This window comes from Aquarana catesbeiana, linkage group LG01, assembly GCF_042186555.1.
Source record: "Aquarana catesbeiana isolate 2022-GZ linkage group LG01, ASM4218655v1, whole genome shotgun sequence".
Classification (NCBI taxonomy): domain Eukaryota; kingdom Metazoa; phylum Chordata; class Amphibia; order Anura; family Ranidae; genus Aquarana; species Aquarana catesbeiana.
In genome coordinates this window covers 175,892,773-175,910,538 of record NC_133324.1, presented here as the reverse complement: position 1 = coordinate 175,910,538, position 17,766 = coordinate 175,892,773, and the positions used below count along the sequence as shown (strand labels likewise).

General features: G+C 40.3%; 1 protein-coding gene across 2 annotated transcripts in view; it reads left to right on the top strand.

Moving 5' to 3' along the window:
- Positions 1-5,165: 5,165 nt before the first annotated feature.
- Positions 5,166-17,766, top strand: part of LOC141137341 (uncharacterized) — a 90,762-nt gene continuing 78,161 nt past the window's right edge. For both annotated transcript variants that reach the window (XM_073624578.1, XM_073624577.1), the window contains exons 1-3: positions 5,166-5,272; positions 9,900-9,977; positions 11,842-14,235. In XM_073624578.1, the coding sequence (XP_073480679.1) occupies positions 9,923-9,977; positions 11,842-14,235 (2,449 nt within the window). In that variant the 5' untranslated portion in view covers positions 5,166-5,272; positions 9,900-9,922. The remainder of the gene's footprint in view (positions 5,273-9,899; positions 9,978-11,841; positions 14,236-17,766) is intronic.

Genomic DNA, 17,766 nt, shown 5'->3' with positions numbered 1-17,766 from the left:
ATCATCCCACCACCCAACTCGGGGTCATACTATTACAACTACAAGGGGTTCAATAGTATTGTGATGCTGGCAGTGGTGTCGGCTACTTATGAGTTCCTGTATGTGGACGTGGGGAAGAATGGCCGGATGTCAGATGGTGGAGTCATCGCCCAGACGGAGTTCTACAGGCGTCTCCAGAATGGTAGTTTGGACTTGATACCTCCAGAAGACAATGTAGAAGGTCTCCCATTCGTCTTCGTTCCGGATGAAGCATTTGCGCTGGGGGACCATCTTATGCGGCCATTCCCTATGAGGACCTTCACCCCGGACCAGAGGGTTTTTAATTACCTAGTGGTGGAGAACTCGTTTGGAATCATGGCCAGCCGGTTCCGCCTATTTCTTACACCCATACACATGGCAGAGTATAAACTGAATCATATCATCCTGGCGTGCTGTGTTCTCCACAACTTTTTAAGGTGAAATTCTGCCAACTATGCTGCTTCAGTTGGGCCTGAGGCTGGAATTCAACTAAATGAACCAACCCTGAGGGCGCTTGAGGCTGGCCGTCCTGGCTTGCCCCCCCTGAGTGCCCGCGAGGTCCGTCTTAGATACCTTGATTACTTTGCGGGTAGGGGGGCCATCAATATGCCAGACAATGTCTGATACATTTTTAAAATAAAAAAATCATTTTAACTACTAAAATCTTTGGTGACATTTACTGCTTGTGTTTCTTTTAGCTGACCCTGACAGAAATGTGGGGAGTCCTGAAAATGTCGTGATTGTGTAACATTAGAAAGCACTGTTGGGTGTTATTTACTAAAGGAAAATACACTTTGCACTACAAGTGCACTTGAACCTGCACTGAAACTGCACTTGTAGTGCTAAGTGGATTTGCCCTTAGGAAATAACCCCCATTGTCACTGAAAACAACAATTTTACCACTACAAAATTTTAGGAGCATTGAAACAATAATCCACACATTCTTGAGTATCAATCTTTTTAATACCAGCACAACCACATGTGCATTTATAAAAAGTTTTTAAAACAAACCAACATGTTTGTTGTATAACAATCTTTTGGGTCACATTAATAAAAGTAGAAATGTCCATTTAAGGTAAAACAGGTGTGTTTCAAACAAACAAGAAATACACAAATCTGGAACGTACAAAGTTCAACTTTTGTAGAAATTGAAGGCAATATCAGACATGAGTATTTATAAACTATGTTTGATATTGCGTTCAGATGGGGTGAAGTCACCCCTGGAAAAACCAAATTTTGAAGATGCACACAAATTGCCGAATGTCAACATGTGCTAGCTGCCATCACGGGGGATCAAGGGACGTGTTTTGGGGGTGCAACCCCTTCCTCTCAGCTACTTTATTATTGAGGAAGGGGTTGCACCCCCAAAATGCCTACACTGATCTCCCGTGATGGCAGATAGCACATGTTGACACACTGTGTGCATCTTCAAAATTTGGCTTTTCTATAAAATGGCAAAAAATATTAAAAATTCTTCCATTACAAATACCACAAAAAAGTCATGGATTTGGAGGTGTTTTAAACTCTCCCTAAAACATCAATGATGTTCTTCATTTTGTTTTTAACATCATTGATGTTTTTCTGGATGTTTTCCAAGTCCCTATTACACCCCATGATCTCCCCGATCAGGATCTGTGCACTTTCACTGGTGAAATGACCTGGATCCACAACATCACGATCACCTAAAAATATAGAAACAAAAACATACCATGTATTATAAATCTGCTGGCATCCATCTCTTACCTGAGCCTGTGGTCGCAGACACTCACCTGTTGTGGTGACAATTTCCACCACGTCTCCCTCCTCCTCCTCCTGTTGACTTTGGGGGATTTCACCTTCTTCCAGAGGTGGGGGGTCTGTTGTCTCCTCTGATGAGGGGTGTCCTCCGAGTCTTTTCTCCCCTATGTTAAAAAAATAGGTATACTTAGCACACAGATATTTGATGGCAGAAATAGGAATATGAAACATTGCTTGGAAGTGGGGTACAATTGTCTATTTTGGCCGAGTTACAAGATGAAGAAATATTTTTTGACTTTGTCAAGCTTGAATACTTACCTGTTTTGTACAAGCTTCACAGATGAAGACACCCCCATAGTATACACTGGAGCACCTGTGTGGGCCCCCTAATAAAAAGGGTGTTCTGGTGTCCCACACTAGTGCTCCAACGTCCAGATGTGTAAACAGCTGCTGAGTGTCCTCTCCTTACACAGAATCTAGTTTGCATTACATTCTACAGTAGTTACAAACCCATCTAGACTCCCAAATTATTTTAAGAGAAGTAGGCTAGCAAAAATGTATTCAAATGCATATGGCCAAAACAATGGTGTTTTCTATGCCGAACGAACAATGTTTCATACGAACGAACAATGTGCCCATGAACATGAAAGTTGCCATTTTAAACTGTACAACAGTAAAGAAAAACACATGGAGCAGCACGAACGTAATCAGAATAAAGAATAGGAACACAGCACAACTACTTACTTTTTTGCAGCACTCTCCTGATCCTTCTGTACTGCTCGTGCTCCCTTAATTTGAGGTCCGACCACCGCTTCTTCAGTTGATCCTTGGATCGTCGTACCCCAAAATTCTTCTGCAGACTTTTGACCACTTTTGCCATGATCTTGGCCTTTCGGACATTGGGGTTGGGGTAAGGTCCATACTTCCCGTCATAGTCGGCCCTCTTCATTATGTCGACCATCTCCAACATCTCCCCAAAGGACATATTTGAGGCCTTAAATCGTCTCTTCCGGGATCGGGACGTTTCAGGCTCCAGCTTTCCTCCTCCTCCTCCACGTTGCGGTAATTGGCACGCACCTGTTGTGTCTCCGCCATGTGCTCTTCCCCCACTGCGCCGAACGAGAAGGGGCAAGGAATGGACTAGAAAGAACGTCAGGGACGGGCGGAGTTTCGCGCATGCGCAGTGTATATAAAGCGTCACACACGTGCGTAGTACGTACGATCTGTGAGTGGAGGAAGGAGTATCGGAGGCGCTGATCGTGATAACGAAGGTAAGATCTAAACTTGGACAAGCCGGTGGTCCCCATGGCAACCATCCCCTATTTAAAAGCCAAAATTGGTGGCCTGAGGAGCACTTATCTTAGGGAGCGCAGGCTGTGGTACTATGAGAGACTGCGATTTCTGTCAGACCAGACTGGAGTCAGGAAATCCCTCTCCACTCTTCCTTCCACTCTTCCTTCCACACTATCTTCCACCCCAGCTGAGGCTTCTGATGTCCAACCTGGGACTTCCAGCCAGGAAGAAGTGGAGGAGCCCAGATGGAGTCAGGTATAGCATTGTTCTAGCATTGCATTGTTCTACAGATTTCTGGTCAACAAATAAATGATGTTCACTAGATGTTATTATTGATCACTAATTGCTGATTTAATAAAGTGTTTTACATATCAATAGACAGTAGTGGGCACAAAAAATTGGGAAAATAATGAAAAATGCTGGGCTCAGAATGATAGTCTGTTATATTTGTTAACATTCAATTTGCAACAATCATGAGGTGAAAATTGTGTGTGATTGATGAAGAAAAAACTAAAACGATGTCCCTTTTTCATACACAGGAAGACCTCAGCCAGGACGAGGCTCTGGAATGTGGCACACAGGAGGAGGCTGTGGAATGTGGCAGCCAGGAGGAGGCGGGGGTTAGTGGCAGCCAGGAGGAGGTGGGGCTAAGTGGCAGCCAGGAGAAGGCCGGGCCCACTAGGAGCCTGACAGAATTGCAGGTTCCTCCCCACCGTCTTCCAAACAAAAGACCCAGGGAGGGGAGTAATGTGCAGGATTCAGCACTCAGGCTGATACAGGAGGCTTCTGCGTCCCTCAGAGCCACCCCCACTCCTGAAGAGGCCTTTGCCTGCATGGCTGCCACCAAACTGCATGAAGGAGGGCCAATGCCTCATGTGTGAGGACCTTCTTTACAAAACACTAACTAAGGGGGTGAGGGGCGCAATCACACACAAAACCCACCTGTGTGAGTTGGACCATTCTCCTCCTCCTCCTGCCACAACTCCACCACCAGAGCCACAGTGTGGAAGGAAGTGTGGAAGGAAGACCAGAGAGTGATGACCTGGGTTCAGTCTGGTCTGACAAAAGATGCAGGCTCTTGTATGACCACAGCCTGGGGACATACATGTCATCTGCTGCTGTTCATGATCTCTTGGACTTCTGGACCAGACTGCACTCCCTTAGATAAGGACTCCTCAGGCCACCAATTTTGCAGGAAAATAATTGATGTGTGCCCTGGGGGCCAAAGGCTTCAACAATTTCTGCTGTTTCTCCAGCGTTGCCTCCCTCTTTGTTTCAATTATACTCGCCTATGTGTGTTATCCTTCAAAAAGGACAGTTTGTTTGTGAGGAGGCAGGTACATTTAAAAAATACAATGTGAAATTAACAAGAGACACCAACACCAAGCAACCCCTTTGAGATTAAATAATACAAGATAATAATGGTGTTGTGGTAACTTGACACACAAAACACAGCCAAAACTATTCTAGAGTAAAATAAAAAAAATACAATAATAAAAACACGATCAGGCTTGAAAAAAATACAAACCCCCAAAAAAAATATATATATATCTTTTTTGTCAGATGTGACAAATCAAAATATATTGATGAAATCACGATAAATAAGAAAGAAGTTTGTGAGAAGTCTGTGTGAATATGAGCAGAAAAACAACTTCATTTTTCTAGCATTATAAAGAAGAAGAGAGTGCGCTGTATTAAACAATTTTAAACATTTCAGCCTGACGAAAGTGCTATATCCATTGCGAACGCTAATTTTACCAGACCGAGCTGTTCCGTTTAGGAATTTCTTCTGAGCATGCGTGGCACTTTGTGCGTCGGAATTGTCCACACACAGTCGGAATTGACGCAATCAGATTTTGTTGTCGGAAAATTTTATAGCCTGCTCTCAAACTTTGTGTGTCGGAAAATCCGATGAAAAAAGTCAGATGAAGCCCACACACGGTTGGAATTTCCGACAACAAGCTCCGATCACACATTTTCTGTCGGAAAATCCGACCGTATGTACAGGGCATAAGGAAGCCTGATATCACTAGGCTGATTAAAGAAAGGAGACCATCTTTGTTCTACCTCGGATTAAAGGTGGTAATCAGATTCTGAGCTTAGGCGACAGGAATAGATCTGCATAGAAGCAATACGAAGCTGGACATTGGACATGTACTGGGTTTCTCTTTTGTCTTTTAGCAGTTTTATCTGAAATTTCTTAAGGGAATAACTAATCATCTAGGTGAGTTTGTATACCTATATAATTGTAATTATTGGGTATTATTAGTGTTATTAATTCATATTACCTATGCCGAGTCTTGTGGATAGTTGTACATTGTTTTTCATCAACATAGTTCACATTGTTCAAATTGTTTATTTTTTAATTCATTATTTCATGTAGTCAGTTTAGCTAATGACTTAACAACTGTAGAGAGGTCCAAATTTTTTTTCACTTTTATCTCAAGATTACAATCTAGTACTGTTATATATAACATATTTTGTTCATGTGTGTCAAAATCAAATCAGCTGAATTATCAAGATAACTATCTATACTTTGTCAAAGCAGGACAATATGTGACTATTGCTCTTAAATTATGCAGATGGGTGGTAACAGCATATTAACCAGGTTGGGTCAGATCAGACTGCTTTGGCATATGTAACCTTGTACATTTTAGGCTGGTTCTTTTTAAAAATTCTGAACTTTATGAGCAAAGGTAATTTAAGGTACAATCCCATCCTCTGTAATTTGTACATCTTGTGATTAATAGGTTCTCCTTATATTCCTTAAGTTTTTCCTTCTATTTTGTCCTTGTTTTTTATCCCAAGAGAATTACTGTATATTTTTATAAAGTCTACATTTTCATTTGCATTCTGTAATTGTAATTTAACAAGTTCCTAAAGGTGTTACCCTAAAATATTTTAACCACTTCAGCCCCTGGAAGGTTTCACCCCTTCATGACCAGGCCATTTTTTGCCATATAGCACTGCGTTGCTTTAAATGACAATTGTGCGGTCGTGCGACGCTGTACCCAAACAAAATTTATATTCTTTTTTCCCACAAATACTGCTTTCTTTTGGTGGTATTTAATCACCTTTGCAGTTTTTTTTGCACTATGAACATAAAAAGACTGACAATTTTGAAAAAACAAAATAGTTTTTTACTTTCTGTTATAAAACATATCCAATAAAAAACAATTAAAAAATCTAATTTCTTCATTAATTTAGGCCAATATGTATTCTGCTACATTTTTTTGATTAAAAAAATCCCAATAAGCGTATATTGATTGGTTTGCGCAAACGTTATCGTGTCTACAAACTATGGGATAATTTTATGGCATTTTTATTTTTATTTTTACTAGTAATGGCAGCAATTTTTAGCAGACTGCGACATTGCAGCACACAAATCAGACATTAAGTGACACAATTGGACACTTAGTGGGGACCAGTGACACTAGCATATATACGCATTATATTACCAAAAGTATTGTGATGTCTGCCTTTACACACACATGACCTTTAATGACATCCCAGTCTTAGTCCGAAGTATTTAATATTGAGTTGGCCCAACCAACAGCTTAAACTCTTCTGGGAAGGCTCTCCACAAGGTTTAGGAGTGTGTCTATGGGAATGTTTGACTATTCTTCCAGAAATGCATTTGTAAGGTCAGACACTGATGTGGACGAAAAGGCCTGGCTCACAGTGTCCGCTCTAATTCATCCCAAAGGTGTTCTATCGGGTTGAGGTCAGGACTCTGTGCAGGTCAGTCAAGTTCCTCCATCCCAAAACTCGCTCATCCATGTCTATATGGACCTTGCTTTTGCACTGGTCCAATTCATTTGGTGGAGGGGGTATTATGGCGTGGGGTTGTTTTTCAGGGATTGGGCTTGGCCCCTTAGTTCCAGTGAAGGGAATTCTTAAGGCGTCAGCATACCAAGACATTTTAGACAATTTCATGGTCCCTACTTTGTGGGAACTATTTGAGGATGGCCCCTTCTTGTTCCAACATGACTGCACATCAGTGCACAAACAAGGTCCATAAAGACATGGATGAGCGTGTTTGGGGTAGAGAAACATGACTGGCCTGCACAGAGTCCTGACCTCAACCCAATAGAACACCTTGGGATGAATTAGGGCGGAGACTGTGAGTCAGGCCTTCTCATCCACATCAGTGCCTTATGTCTCCTACCACACTCAGCTCGGCATTCTAGCAGTAGCGGTGTCCCAGAGTGGCATGCTGACGTCAATAATGGACATCGTGTGGCCCCACACTGGTGTGGCTGAAACAATGAATTGATTATTTGACAATGAATCGATTATGAAAATAGTTGTCAACTATTTTCATAATCGATTAATCGGCCAGCCGATTAGTTGGCCTGCATACAGACTGCATTATTTGTTTACATATCAGGAAATACAGTGCAGCACACATACATTTCAGTACACCCTCCATACATGTCAGTAAGTGCCTGAGAACATGTGAATGTGTGAGAAGCAATGCCTCATGGAACATGTAGTCCTGGGCAGGAAGTGAGTGGGTCTAAAGGCATAAGTTTTTTTACCTTGCTATAGGGGCATTCTATACTATAATTTGTAGCTTGCTATTGGGGCACTCTGAAGGCAGGAGGAGCCAGAAGCATCGGTGGGGGACCCCAGAAGAGAAGAATCAGAGCTGCTCTGTGCAAAACCATTTCACAGAGCAGGTAAGTATAACATGTTTGTTTTAAAAAGACTGGAGGTAATAGAAGGCATTACAATTACACTTAAAGTAAACTTTTATATGGAGGCAAACCACATTATGTGGGAGCAGGGCACATTACATGAGGGCAGGGCACATTACGTGGGAGCAGGTCACATTACGTGGGAGCAGGGCACATTTCAAGGAGGCAGGGCATATTACATGAGGGCAGGGCACATTAAGTGGGAGCAGGGCACATTTCAAGGAGGCAGGGCATATCACATGAGGGCAGGGCACATTACGTGGGAGCAGGGCACATTACATGCGCCCCAGTGTGAAAGGGGTCTAAATAAAAAATGTGATCTCTGAGTCAACCTCCAATAGTATATACAATATATCTCTTCTGTCTGTTATTCTCAGAGTGGATTAGAGATTTTGCTCCCTAATCATATAGTTGGTTATTTACTTTAATATTATTTATTTATTTTATTTTACCACTGCATATAGATTTAAAAAAAAAAATAGTTTTTTTTTTTAAACTTTACATATTAAATTATACACCACACTTTTTTAAGGTTATTATCAGATTAAATCGATTAATCGAAACAATAATGAAAATAATCGTTAGTTGCAGCCCTACACCCTGCCGTGTTTCATCGTCCTGACATCATCTGAGGGTGTCCACCCTCAGATGATGTCAGGATGACGAAACGCATCAGGTGGCACCACACGAAATTATTTTAAACTGGATTACGCTATGGAGTTCTTTCTTTTGTTTTGGAGTGAGCTCATTAGCGTGTGATCCACCCTCCCGGCTGTAACAGGATCTGGGAAGAAAACCCTCCAGAGAGAGTGTTCAAGGAAAGTTCTGGTGTTTATGCTTTTTATCCAGTTATTTCTGGTAAGAGTCTGATTCAAAGGGGGACCTGCTTATCCCCCATTTTTCCACGTGTGGAGGTGTTGGTGACTGCTTTTCATCTCAGTGTGGGAATCAAGCACCATTTGGACTTTTTCTATACATATATTGTGGAGCTGATTTAGCATACGTTTGCAGCTCATCTTTGACATTTTATATGTATGTATTGTATGACAGCACACTTAGCACACAGCACACTTAGATTAATTGGACTGTGTTGCACTATTGTATGATAGCACACCTGAAATAATCGGACTGTGTTTTGCTATTTTGAATTATGAATTTTATTGAATTTTATTTTGAATTTTGAATTTTTTCACATATCCCACAAGCGTGTGATTTTGTAGGAAGGGGCAAGGGGCTCGATTGTTTGTTTGTTTGTTCTACGATGTACATGTACAATTTTTGTATATCTACAAGCACTTGTACATGCGCATTTGTATATCAAATATTTATCAAATATTCCAGTGATTTGTCTTTGCTTTCTATATATATTACATAACTTAATAAATAAATATATATATATATATATATATATATATATATATATATATATAGAGTTAATTTATTAAAGGTAAATATACTCACTGCAAGGAAAATTGCATTTAGACAGGGAAGAGCTTAGTAAATATGATGAAGCTCTGCTGACTTCCATCATTTAATCATGTGCAAGCAAAATGCTGCTTTTTTTTTTTTTTTTTTCCTTGCACATTATTCTTTGCCAAATTAAATGTCACCAAATTCCCTTGAATAGTGCATATATCCTTGTAATTGAACAGCCTATATGTCTTTAGTAAATCAACCCCATTGTGTTTATTACATCTGCTGCCTCTCATGAAAGAGAAATATGAAGTGGTGGGAAGTGGGCAATGAGCACAACGTTACGTTATGATTTCAATTATAATTAGATATGCAGTATATTGAACCTTGCTTTTCAACCCATTTGAACATAAATAAAGAAATATGGAAAGGCATGGTTTCTCTCAAGAGGACAGGCAAACAAAAAAATGGGAAAACAGAATGCACTTCCTTTATTATCATGGCATAATTATTTTGTTTTGTAAAATGTTGAGATCTGTGAGTATACAGACAACTGTAAGTGGAGGGGGGAAGAGTGCACTGAAGATGAAAATTTAGAAATTTTGAACTCCGGCCTGTATACATTAGACCATTTGAGACCATAGAATGTTCAGAAATTCCATTTTTCTCTCCTTTGTAGTTTCTTCCCTTCTTTTTCTTTTCTTACATGTTATTCTAAAGCCATTATTTGTGATGCAGGTGGAAGTTTTCACAAAGACGGGATGAGTCGAAAAAGAAGGAAAAACAAGAACAGAAAAGGTTCAGACAGTGATGACTGTAAGTAACAGCAATATGCATAATTACATTGAAGTATGTGCTGTAGTGTATATCCTGGTAGAATAAAAGAATATCAAATTCCAAAACTAAGTTATTCCTTTGTAATTACAAATCCCTACTCTACATTTATAGCAATAGTGTACTCAAGCGCTAATATGATATATTATCGATTACTGTAAAATATCCATAATGAATAAAATAAAAAAGAATCATAAACAATACCATAGGAAATAACTAAATATTCAAGCCGCACCTATGTGCAAGTGTTCTGATACCACTCAAATGAATAAATATAAACAATGAAATAAGTGCGCTAAAATTAACTTCCTAATGTGAAAATATAAATTAATGATGTGTTAAGGCAGATAACAGGACCATAGCATCTCAACCTTAAACAATAAAATATTCTCCTAGAATGTAGGGCATAAATAGTCCTAAATGGGTGTATAAACCAAACCAAAAAAAATCCTAACAAAGCATAGAAAAACTACAGCGGTTCCAGGGTGCCTACTTCACTCAATGGGCAGTTGTCTTCACCCTAAGTTTCTCCACTGCACTGCTGTTTGGCCAGACTTTTTGTTATGAAATCCTCCAGTGGTAAATTTCGTTCATGCAACCAAAAGAAAAAACATCATTGCGCAATGAACCACAACATTGTATCCATCTCCTTACTGCATATAAGCGGATGCACTCACTATGAGATACAAAGTATCAGCGCATAAGGCAGTCATAAGGCATTCAGACTTGATAAAGTCACATGAAATGTGACGCAATGCGTCGGGAGGAGCCAGTGGCGTCATCCGATGTGCCTGTTTGGTACACGGTGTACGGTGTGAGGAGAGAGATCGCGGTGAGCGACTGACTGACTTTTTTTGATTTTTTTTGGACTTGGTTTATACACCCATTTAGGACTATTTATGCCCTACATTCTAGGAGAATATTTTATTGTTTAAGGTTGAGATGCTATGGTCCTGTTATCTGCACATTATTAATTTATATTTTCACATTAGGAAGTTAATTTTAGCGCACTTATTTCATTGCTTATTGCTTATTATTGCTTACTTATTACTCTACATTTGCTTTTTCTGATATAACACCTGTTTTATTGACGAGTGTAAAGTCTGAGTAACAAACCAGGTGCCAGTGCTGCCGCTCGTCTGGAGGGACTCATCCAGCACACAAGCAAAGAGGAGCCATATTTAACCCTATTGGAGTGAAACGCATTAGAGGGGTTTGGCCATAAGCCGGGACTGTCATCTAGCCAGCCAGGTGCAATAAATCACAAATTGAGTGACATAATCAGCGTACAGCCCTTCTATGTTTGTTTTCAAACCAGGTAAAATGAAAAAATTAACAGCGCTATGAAAAAAATGTTTTGTGTGACGTTCCCCAAATATCTGTAAAATACATGCTTCAATAATATCATAGTGCTGTTATTTTTTTCACTTAAATTGGTTACACTAGGTGGCAGTGTATACACATACTTAGTTGGAGCAGCTGTGATACACACGTTTGCAATATATATAGATAGATAGATAGATAGATAGATAGATAGATAGATAGATAGATAGATAGATAGATAGATAGATAGATAGATAGATAGATACGGTATGTCACTTTTTACCCATTCTCCTTGTCTTTCTGGGTATCTGTCTGTCTATAGTAGCAGTAAGAACATGTACCTCTTTACTGATGCAATACACACACATGCAAGAAGATTTGGAAATCTTAATTGCATTATGATTGCATTTTATAAATATATTTAATGTTACTTACTATTGTAGTACATAGACACATGTGAATAGATATTAGCCTAATCTGTGTTTTCTCAATAAATAAGGTCTTATTTAACTTTGCTTCATAGATGAACAGTTTTCATTTGTTTGCCATTGCCAAAGAAAATCATCTGATCAGAAAACAGATATGGTTCCTAAAGATGGCAAAATGGACCAATTAAATGATTATTCATTTTCATCTACCTCACCTAATAAAACACATCCACAGATCTACGAAGGGAACAATCGGGATGTTCAGCACAACTCGGAATATTCTAAAACAGCATCAAGTCCTTTAGAAAAACCTTTAGATAAATCAGAGAACTTTGTTAAAGTGATATTGGAAGATAGCTCTATGGTGTTACAAAGTGAGAGAAATGAATTCCACTGTGATCCTGAGGAGCAAGCAGACACCGAAGGTGGAGAATTTACAGCACAAGTGACTTCAAATGGTGTTCACTTGAATGTGGAAATAAACAAAATACTAGCGCCAAATAGCAGGACTCATGTGGTTATAACCAATGGAAAATGTCTTAAGAAAAGCCGAAGTTATCACGATAGGCAACACCAACAGAGCCAACACCATGCTGATCACATATGGGATTTTGTATCTGATTATGAAAAAGATGCCAATATTTCATCACCGACAGAACAGACATGTGATAATCCTTTAATAAAATTAGAAATAATTGGGGAAGGTATTGAAGTCAGCTATAAAGCTGTCCGCCAGAGTCTAATGGTTCGCATAGAATCTGATAAAGTAAAAAAGAAAACAGAAGATGTATTTGGAAGTGGCTTTACCCAAACCACAGATTACAGGTCAACCATAGGATCATGTAGTTCATACCCTGTTTCAGATTTTAGTGTCAATGAAAGGAAAGGATTTTGCACAAACTATAGATGCCCTGAATGGTGTGGTCATGTTCCACCTCCTGCAGAGTTTGCTGATGAAGAGGAAGTATTCCCAAATACGAATGTAGAAGATGAGGCCTTACTTCTCAAAGATTTCGTAAAAGGACCATATTCTCCAGTATCATCATCTTGTTCTGAGTTGGAAACTGAGCCAAGGCAGTTAAAAGGCAAGGTTTGTGGAGGAGAAAGTATAGCTAAGCCAGGTGAAAATCACCCTTTGCAATACTTGGGGAACTGGAAGAAATACTCTAAGGAACCAGTTAGGCCAAATAAAACTAATTTCAGTCACGTTCCATTTGTCTCCAACAAAGAGCTAAAGTTGAATCCATCCAACTGCTGCCAGTGGAGAATGAGCAATTCTCATCTCAAAACCAAAGTAATGAGACGGAGAACACTTCCAGAAATGTACTATGATCCATTTGTAAATTTCAGTCGCCTAAGATACCCTTTTTATGACACAGAAAAACATTCAGCTTTGAGAATGCCACAATCAGTAGAGCATGAAAATCTACAACATATTAGTAAAGAAGAGCTTGTGCAGTCTGCAATGCCTTTACCATTTAAAGACTGTGTCAATGGTCATGAAGATCAGATCCCCTTTGAAAATAAGACCATCTCCTATGTTGTGCAAGGAGATGTTAACAGTAGCCAAACAGATATTCCAGATAAAACTGAGAACTCAGATAGATGTTCCTTGTATTCTTTTCAGCATGTAGAAGTTGACAACAAACAGCTGGATGAGGAAGACCTAGAGGATCTAATAAAAAATGCTGATGAACACATAGAGCTTACTGAGAGTGGATTTGATGAAGACATGTTAGATAGTGACAATCTTATGGAGGTTCATGACCTGTCTGATTTACAAACAAAAAATGTTTTAATTCAAGTTACTCCGCCATCCCGAAGTACTTCAAGGGACTACATTCTAGGGAAAAACAGTAGTAGTATACCTGCTGAATGTCTTCCCCTGTCAGATCAACAAGTAAAAAAAATAAACCAGAGTCCAGGTGCGGAAAATACAACCAAAAAGAGAAGAGGATCTGTTATAACAGTTGTGACTGGAGACTTAGACCAAAGGGTGCTAATTCAAGGTGACAATGATGCAACAACCTCTAGGCTTCAAAAAGAACCTCTAAAAGACTTTAAGTACTCCATGGTTCATAGGGACTCAATACTGACACCTGTATCAGATGTTGAAGAACCAGATGGAGAAAATAAAATTCATAGTTCCTTTGAGGACCAGACACCATTGACATGTAAGGATATTTCTTCAGAGACTTCTGAGACATTTGAAGCTTTCTTATTGATGGAAAACCAAAGCAATGTAATAGAGGATACATGTATAAAGGAAATTGATGGGAACCTGTGTCCTGATCCTGAGGAAAGCAACAACACATCGCCAAGATACAGTTCTGACAGTGCTATACCAGGGACTTCATTTGAGTCAATAACATGTCACATTCCTTGCTTGCCAAAATCAGATTCTGAAGACAATAATGCCAAAACTGAAGAAAAAGCTGATGAATCTTTAGAAAAAACAGAAATGTCTACTCCGAAAATGATCAAAAGAGGTAATTTTCATAGGCATTGTCTTTCATTACTTTTGTAACCAACAAAAAATTGATTATCTAGAGATGTCCATTGACATGAGAGGACTGTTGGCTAGTTGTACCAATTATAATGGCAAAAGGAGGATAAATGGTATGTATAGGGGAAATCTGTTATGGCCGCAGCACATCCTGGTCACCCAATGTTAGGAAAGGAGCTAAAATAGATTTTCTCATTGGAGCATTACTGTTTACTTGAGCTAAGACTAGTGGCAGGAGTGTCTTGTCAATATATAAATCTAACCAGATTAGCATTGGTGCAGTCGTTACCACCCTCTACAGTTTTAGTGGTCAAATAGCCCCCAAGTGAAAATGCCACACACAAAATGTAGCATCAGTTCCCTTTTTCCTGCAGAAAATCAAACACAAGAAACAAACTCATGTCGGGACTACATACTACCAAACAACCAAAGTTAAAGGTGGATGAGCTATTATGGAAGCGGCATCTGAGTCTCTGAGTATCTGAGAAACTGTTCTCTGAGGCACAAGGGCACTGTAGCTAGAAGACACACCAGCTACTAATAGGCTTACAGTTGAACAGATCTGTCATAGGTCTTAATATAAAGGTCTGCTTTGCTTTAGTGCATTAGGTTGCCTGTTAATGACACAGCGTTATTGCACATATGATAACATACGGTATGGAATAGTAACCATTACAGTACCACAAACCTGCTTCCTGCATATACATTGCATATACACTGTGCTAGCCCCCAAGCCTTTCTTTCGTTTTCAAGGCCAATGTTTGCTCAGGGCCCATACACACCTTTGTGGTGTGGTCTATTGCAGTGAAGTACGTATTGCTACGACATTCATTTTAAATGTCACTCCAATGCCCTGAGGCAACGTAGCTGCTAGGGATGAGCCCCCGGTTCGGTTTGAGGCAGAACATGACAAAAGCAGGCAAAAAATTTGTGCGAACACCATTAAAGTCTATGGGACTTGAACGTGAAAAATCTAAAGTGCTAATTTTAAAGGCTAATATGCAAGTTATTGTCATAAAAAGTGTTTGGGGACCCGGGTCCTGCCCCAGGGGACATGTATCAATGCAAAAAAAAGTTTTAAAAACTGCAGTTTTTTTTCGGGAGCAGTGATTTTAATAATGCTTAACGTGAAACAATAAAAGTGAAATATTCCTTTAAATATCGTCCCTGGGGGTGACTATAGTATGCCTGTAAAGTGGTGCATTTTTCCCGTGTTTAGAACAGTCACTGCACAAAATGACATTTCTAAAGGAATTAAAGTCATTTAAAACTGCTGGCTGTAATGTAATGTTTCCCCCCCCCCCCCCAGCCCATTACCAGGCCCTTTGGGTCTGGTATGGATATTAAGGGGAACCCCGCACCCAAAAAATAAAAAATAAAAGGCGTGGGGCCCCCAAGCCCTATATACTCTGAACAGCAGCAGTATACAGGCAGTCCCCCCCGCATGTTACAAACAAGATAGGGACTGTAGGTTTGTTCTTAAGTTGAATCTGTTTGTAATTTGGAACAGGTACATTTTGTAAGTGTAACTCCAGCAAAAAAATCTATTTTTAAGCTTTTTGGTTAATATAGGGAAGGGTTATCATCACCCCTGTAACATTTTTTTTGCTGTCTGTTCAGAAGATTTCACCTCACTTTCTGTCCCAATGACAATTGGATTTAGAAAATTTGGGGTTATTAGGGAAACAAGGATTGGTGATAAAGCATCAGTGGAGACACCTTTTTCCCATAACTCTTACAGGAGAGAATTTCCCTTCCTAGGGGTAGATTTCCTCTCACTTCCTGTAGTCTCCCTCCGTTTCTAAGTAGGAGTCATTTGTAAGTCGGATGTTTGAAAATAGGGGACCGCCTGTATATACTATACAGCCTGCCCTATACACTCTGCGGAAAATTGGGCCTTAGGTGTTGGTGGTACCAGAACACTGTAAGCCCTCACAGTTACTCTTGGTGGGTACTGGAACAGGCCCTGCTGTGAAATATTATATCAAGCATTGTAATTATGCCACCCTGTTAAACAGGGGCATAAAAACTGGGCCTTAGACGGTGGTGGTGGCACAACACTGTAAAGCCTCACAGATACTTTTGTTGAGCGCAGGAACAGGCCCTGCTGTGAAATATTAGATCAAAAATTGTAATTACGCAGCCCTGTTAAACAGGGGAATAAAAATTGGGCCTTAGGCAGTGGTGGTGGTGGCACAATACTGTAAAGCCTCACAGATACTTTTGTTAAGTGCAGGAACAGGCCCTGCTGTGAAATATTAGATCAAAAATTGTAATTACACATCCCTGTTAAACAGGGGCATAAAAATTGGGCCTTAGGCGGTGTTGGTGGTGGTGGTGGCACAACAATGTAAAGCCTCAAGGATACTTTTGTTGAGCGCAGGAACAGGCCCTACTGTGAGATATTGGAGCAAAAATTGTAATAACGCGCCCCTGTTAAACAGGTGCATAAAAAATTGGGCCTTAGGCGGTGGTGGTGGTGGTACATCACTGTAAAGCCTCATATATACTTTTGTTGAGCGCAGCAACAGGCCCCGCTGTGAAATATTAGATCAAAAATTGTAATTACACTCCCCTGTTACAGAGGGGCAGAAAAATTGGGCCTTAGGCAGTGGTGGTGGTGCCCTGAACCGAAAATTTTCCTAGAAGCTATCATCATGAAGATTGAGGAGGAATAGGATAGTCACTCAGCATAATAAGATTAATAAGATGCAGTCTTCAAGGGATCCCACATCCATAGAAAAATCAATCGGTTACATCAGCATCAGGTGCTTGGTAGCTGGTGATCCAAGACTGATTAATTTTTATGAATGTGAGCCAATCAACAGAGTTTGTGGACAGGCACACTCTGTGATTGGTTACAAAGCCTCCAGCAGCACTGAATGTGCGTTCAGAAAGAACGCTGGATGCAGGACAGGCCAGTAGCTCAATTGCATATTGAGCAAGCTCTGGCCAGTGGTCCATCCTCAAGACCCAGTAACCCAGTGGATGTTCTGGTGGAAAGGTCTCCAAGTCTGATCTTGCCCCTAGATATTCCTGCACCATATAATTCAGACACTGGTGATGGTTGCTGGAACCGATCAGACCTGGGCGCTGAGGACTGAAGAATAGTCTGAAGGCATCGGTCAGCCGGCCACCTTCTCCACTGCTCTTTCTGTGACTGAACGAAGCCTCAGCAACACGTTGTCCAGCACCAGGAAATTGTAACCTCCCAGGCTCTGGAAACGCATTACACAAAGCTTTCTGCAAGGCCTCGCAAAGATGTTTCATCCTCTGCTCCCTCTGCGAAAGGCTGGATAAGTTCTGCAACCTTACCCTTGTAACGTGGATCAAGAAGGGTTGCCAGCCAGTAATGATCCCTCTCCTTGATACCACAAATCCTAGGGTCCTTTTGCAGGCTTTGCAGGATCAGGGAGGCCATACAGCATAAGTCTGCAGAGGCATTCCATCCTGAGTCCTCTGGGTCACTAAGGATAACCTGATCCTCAACCACCTCCTCCCAGCCACGTACAAC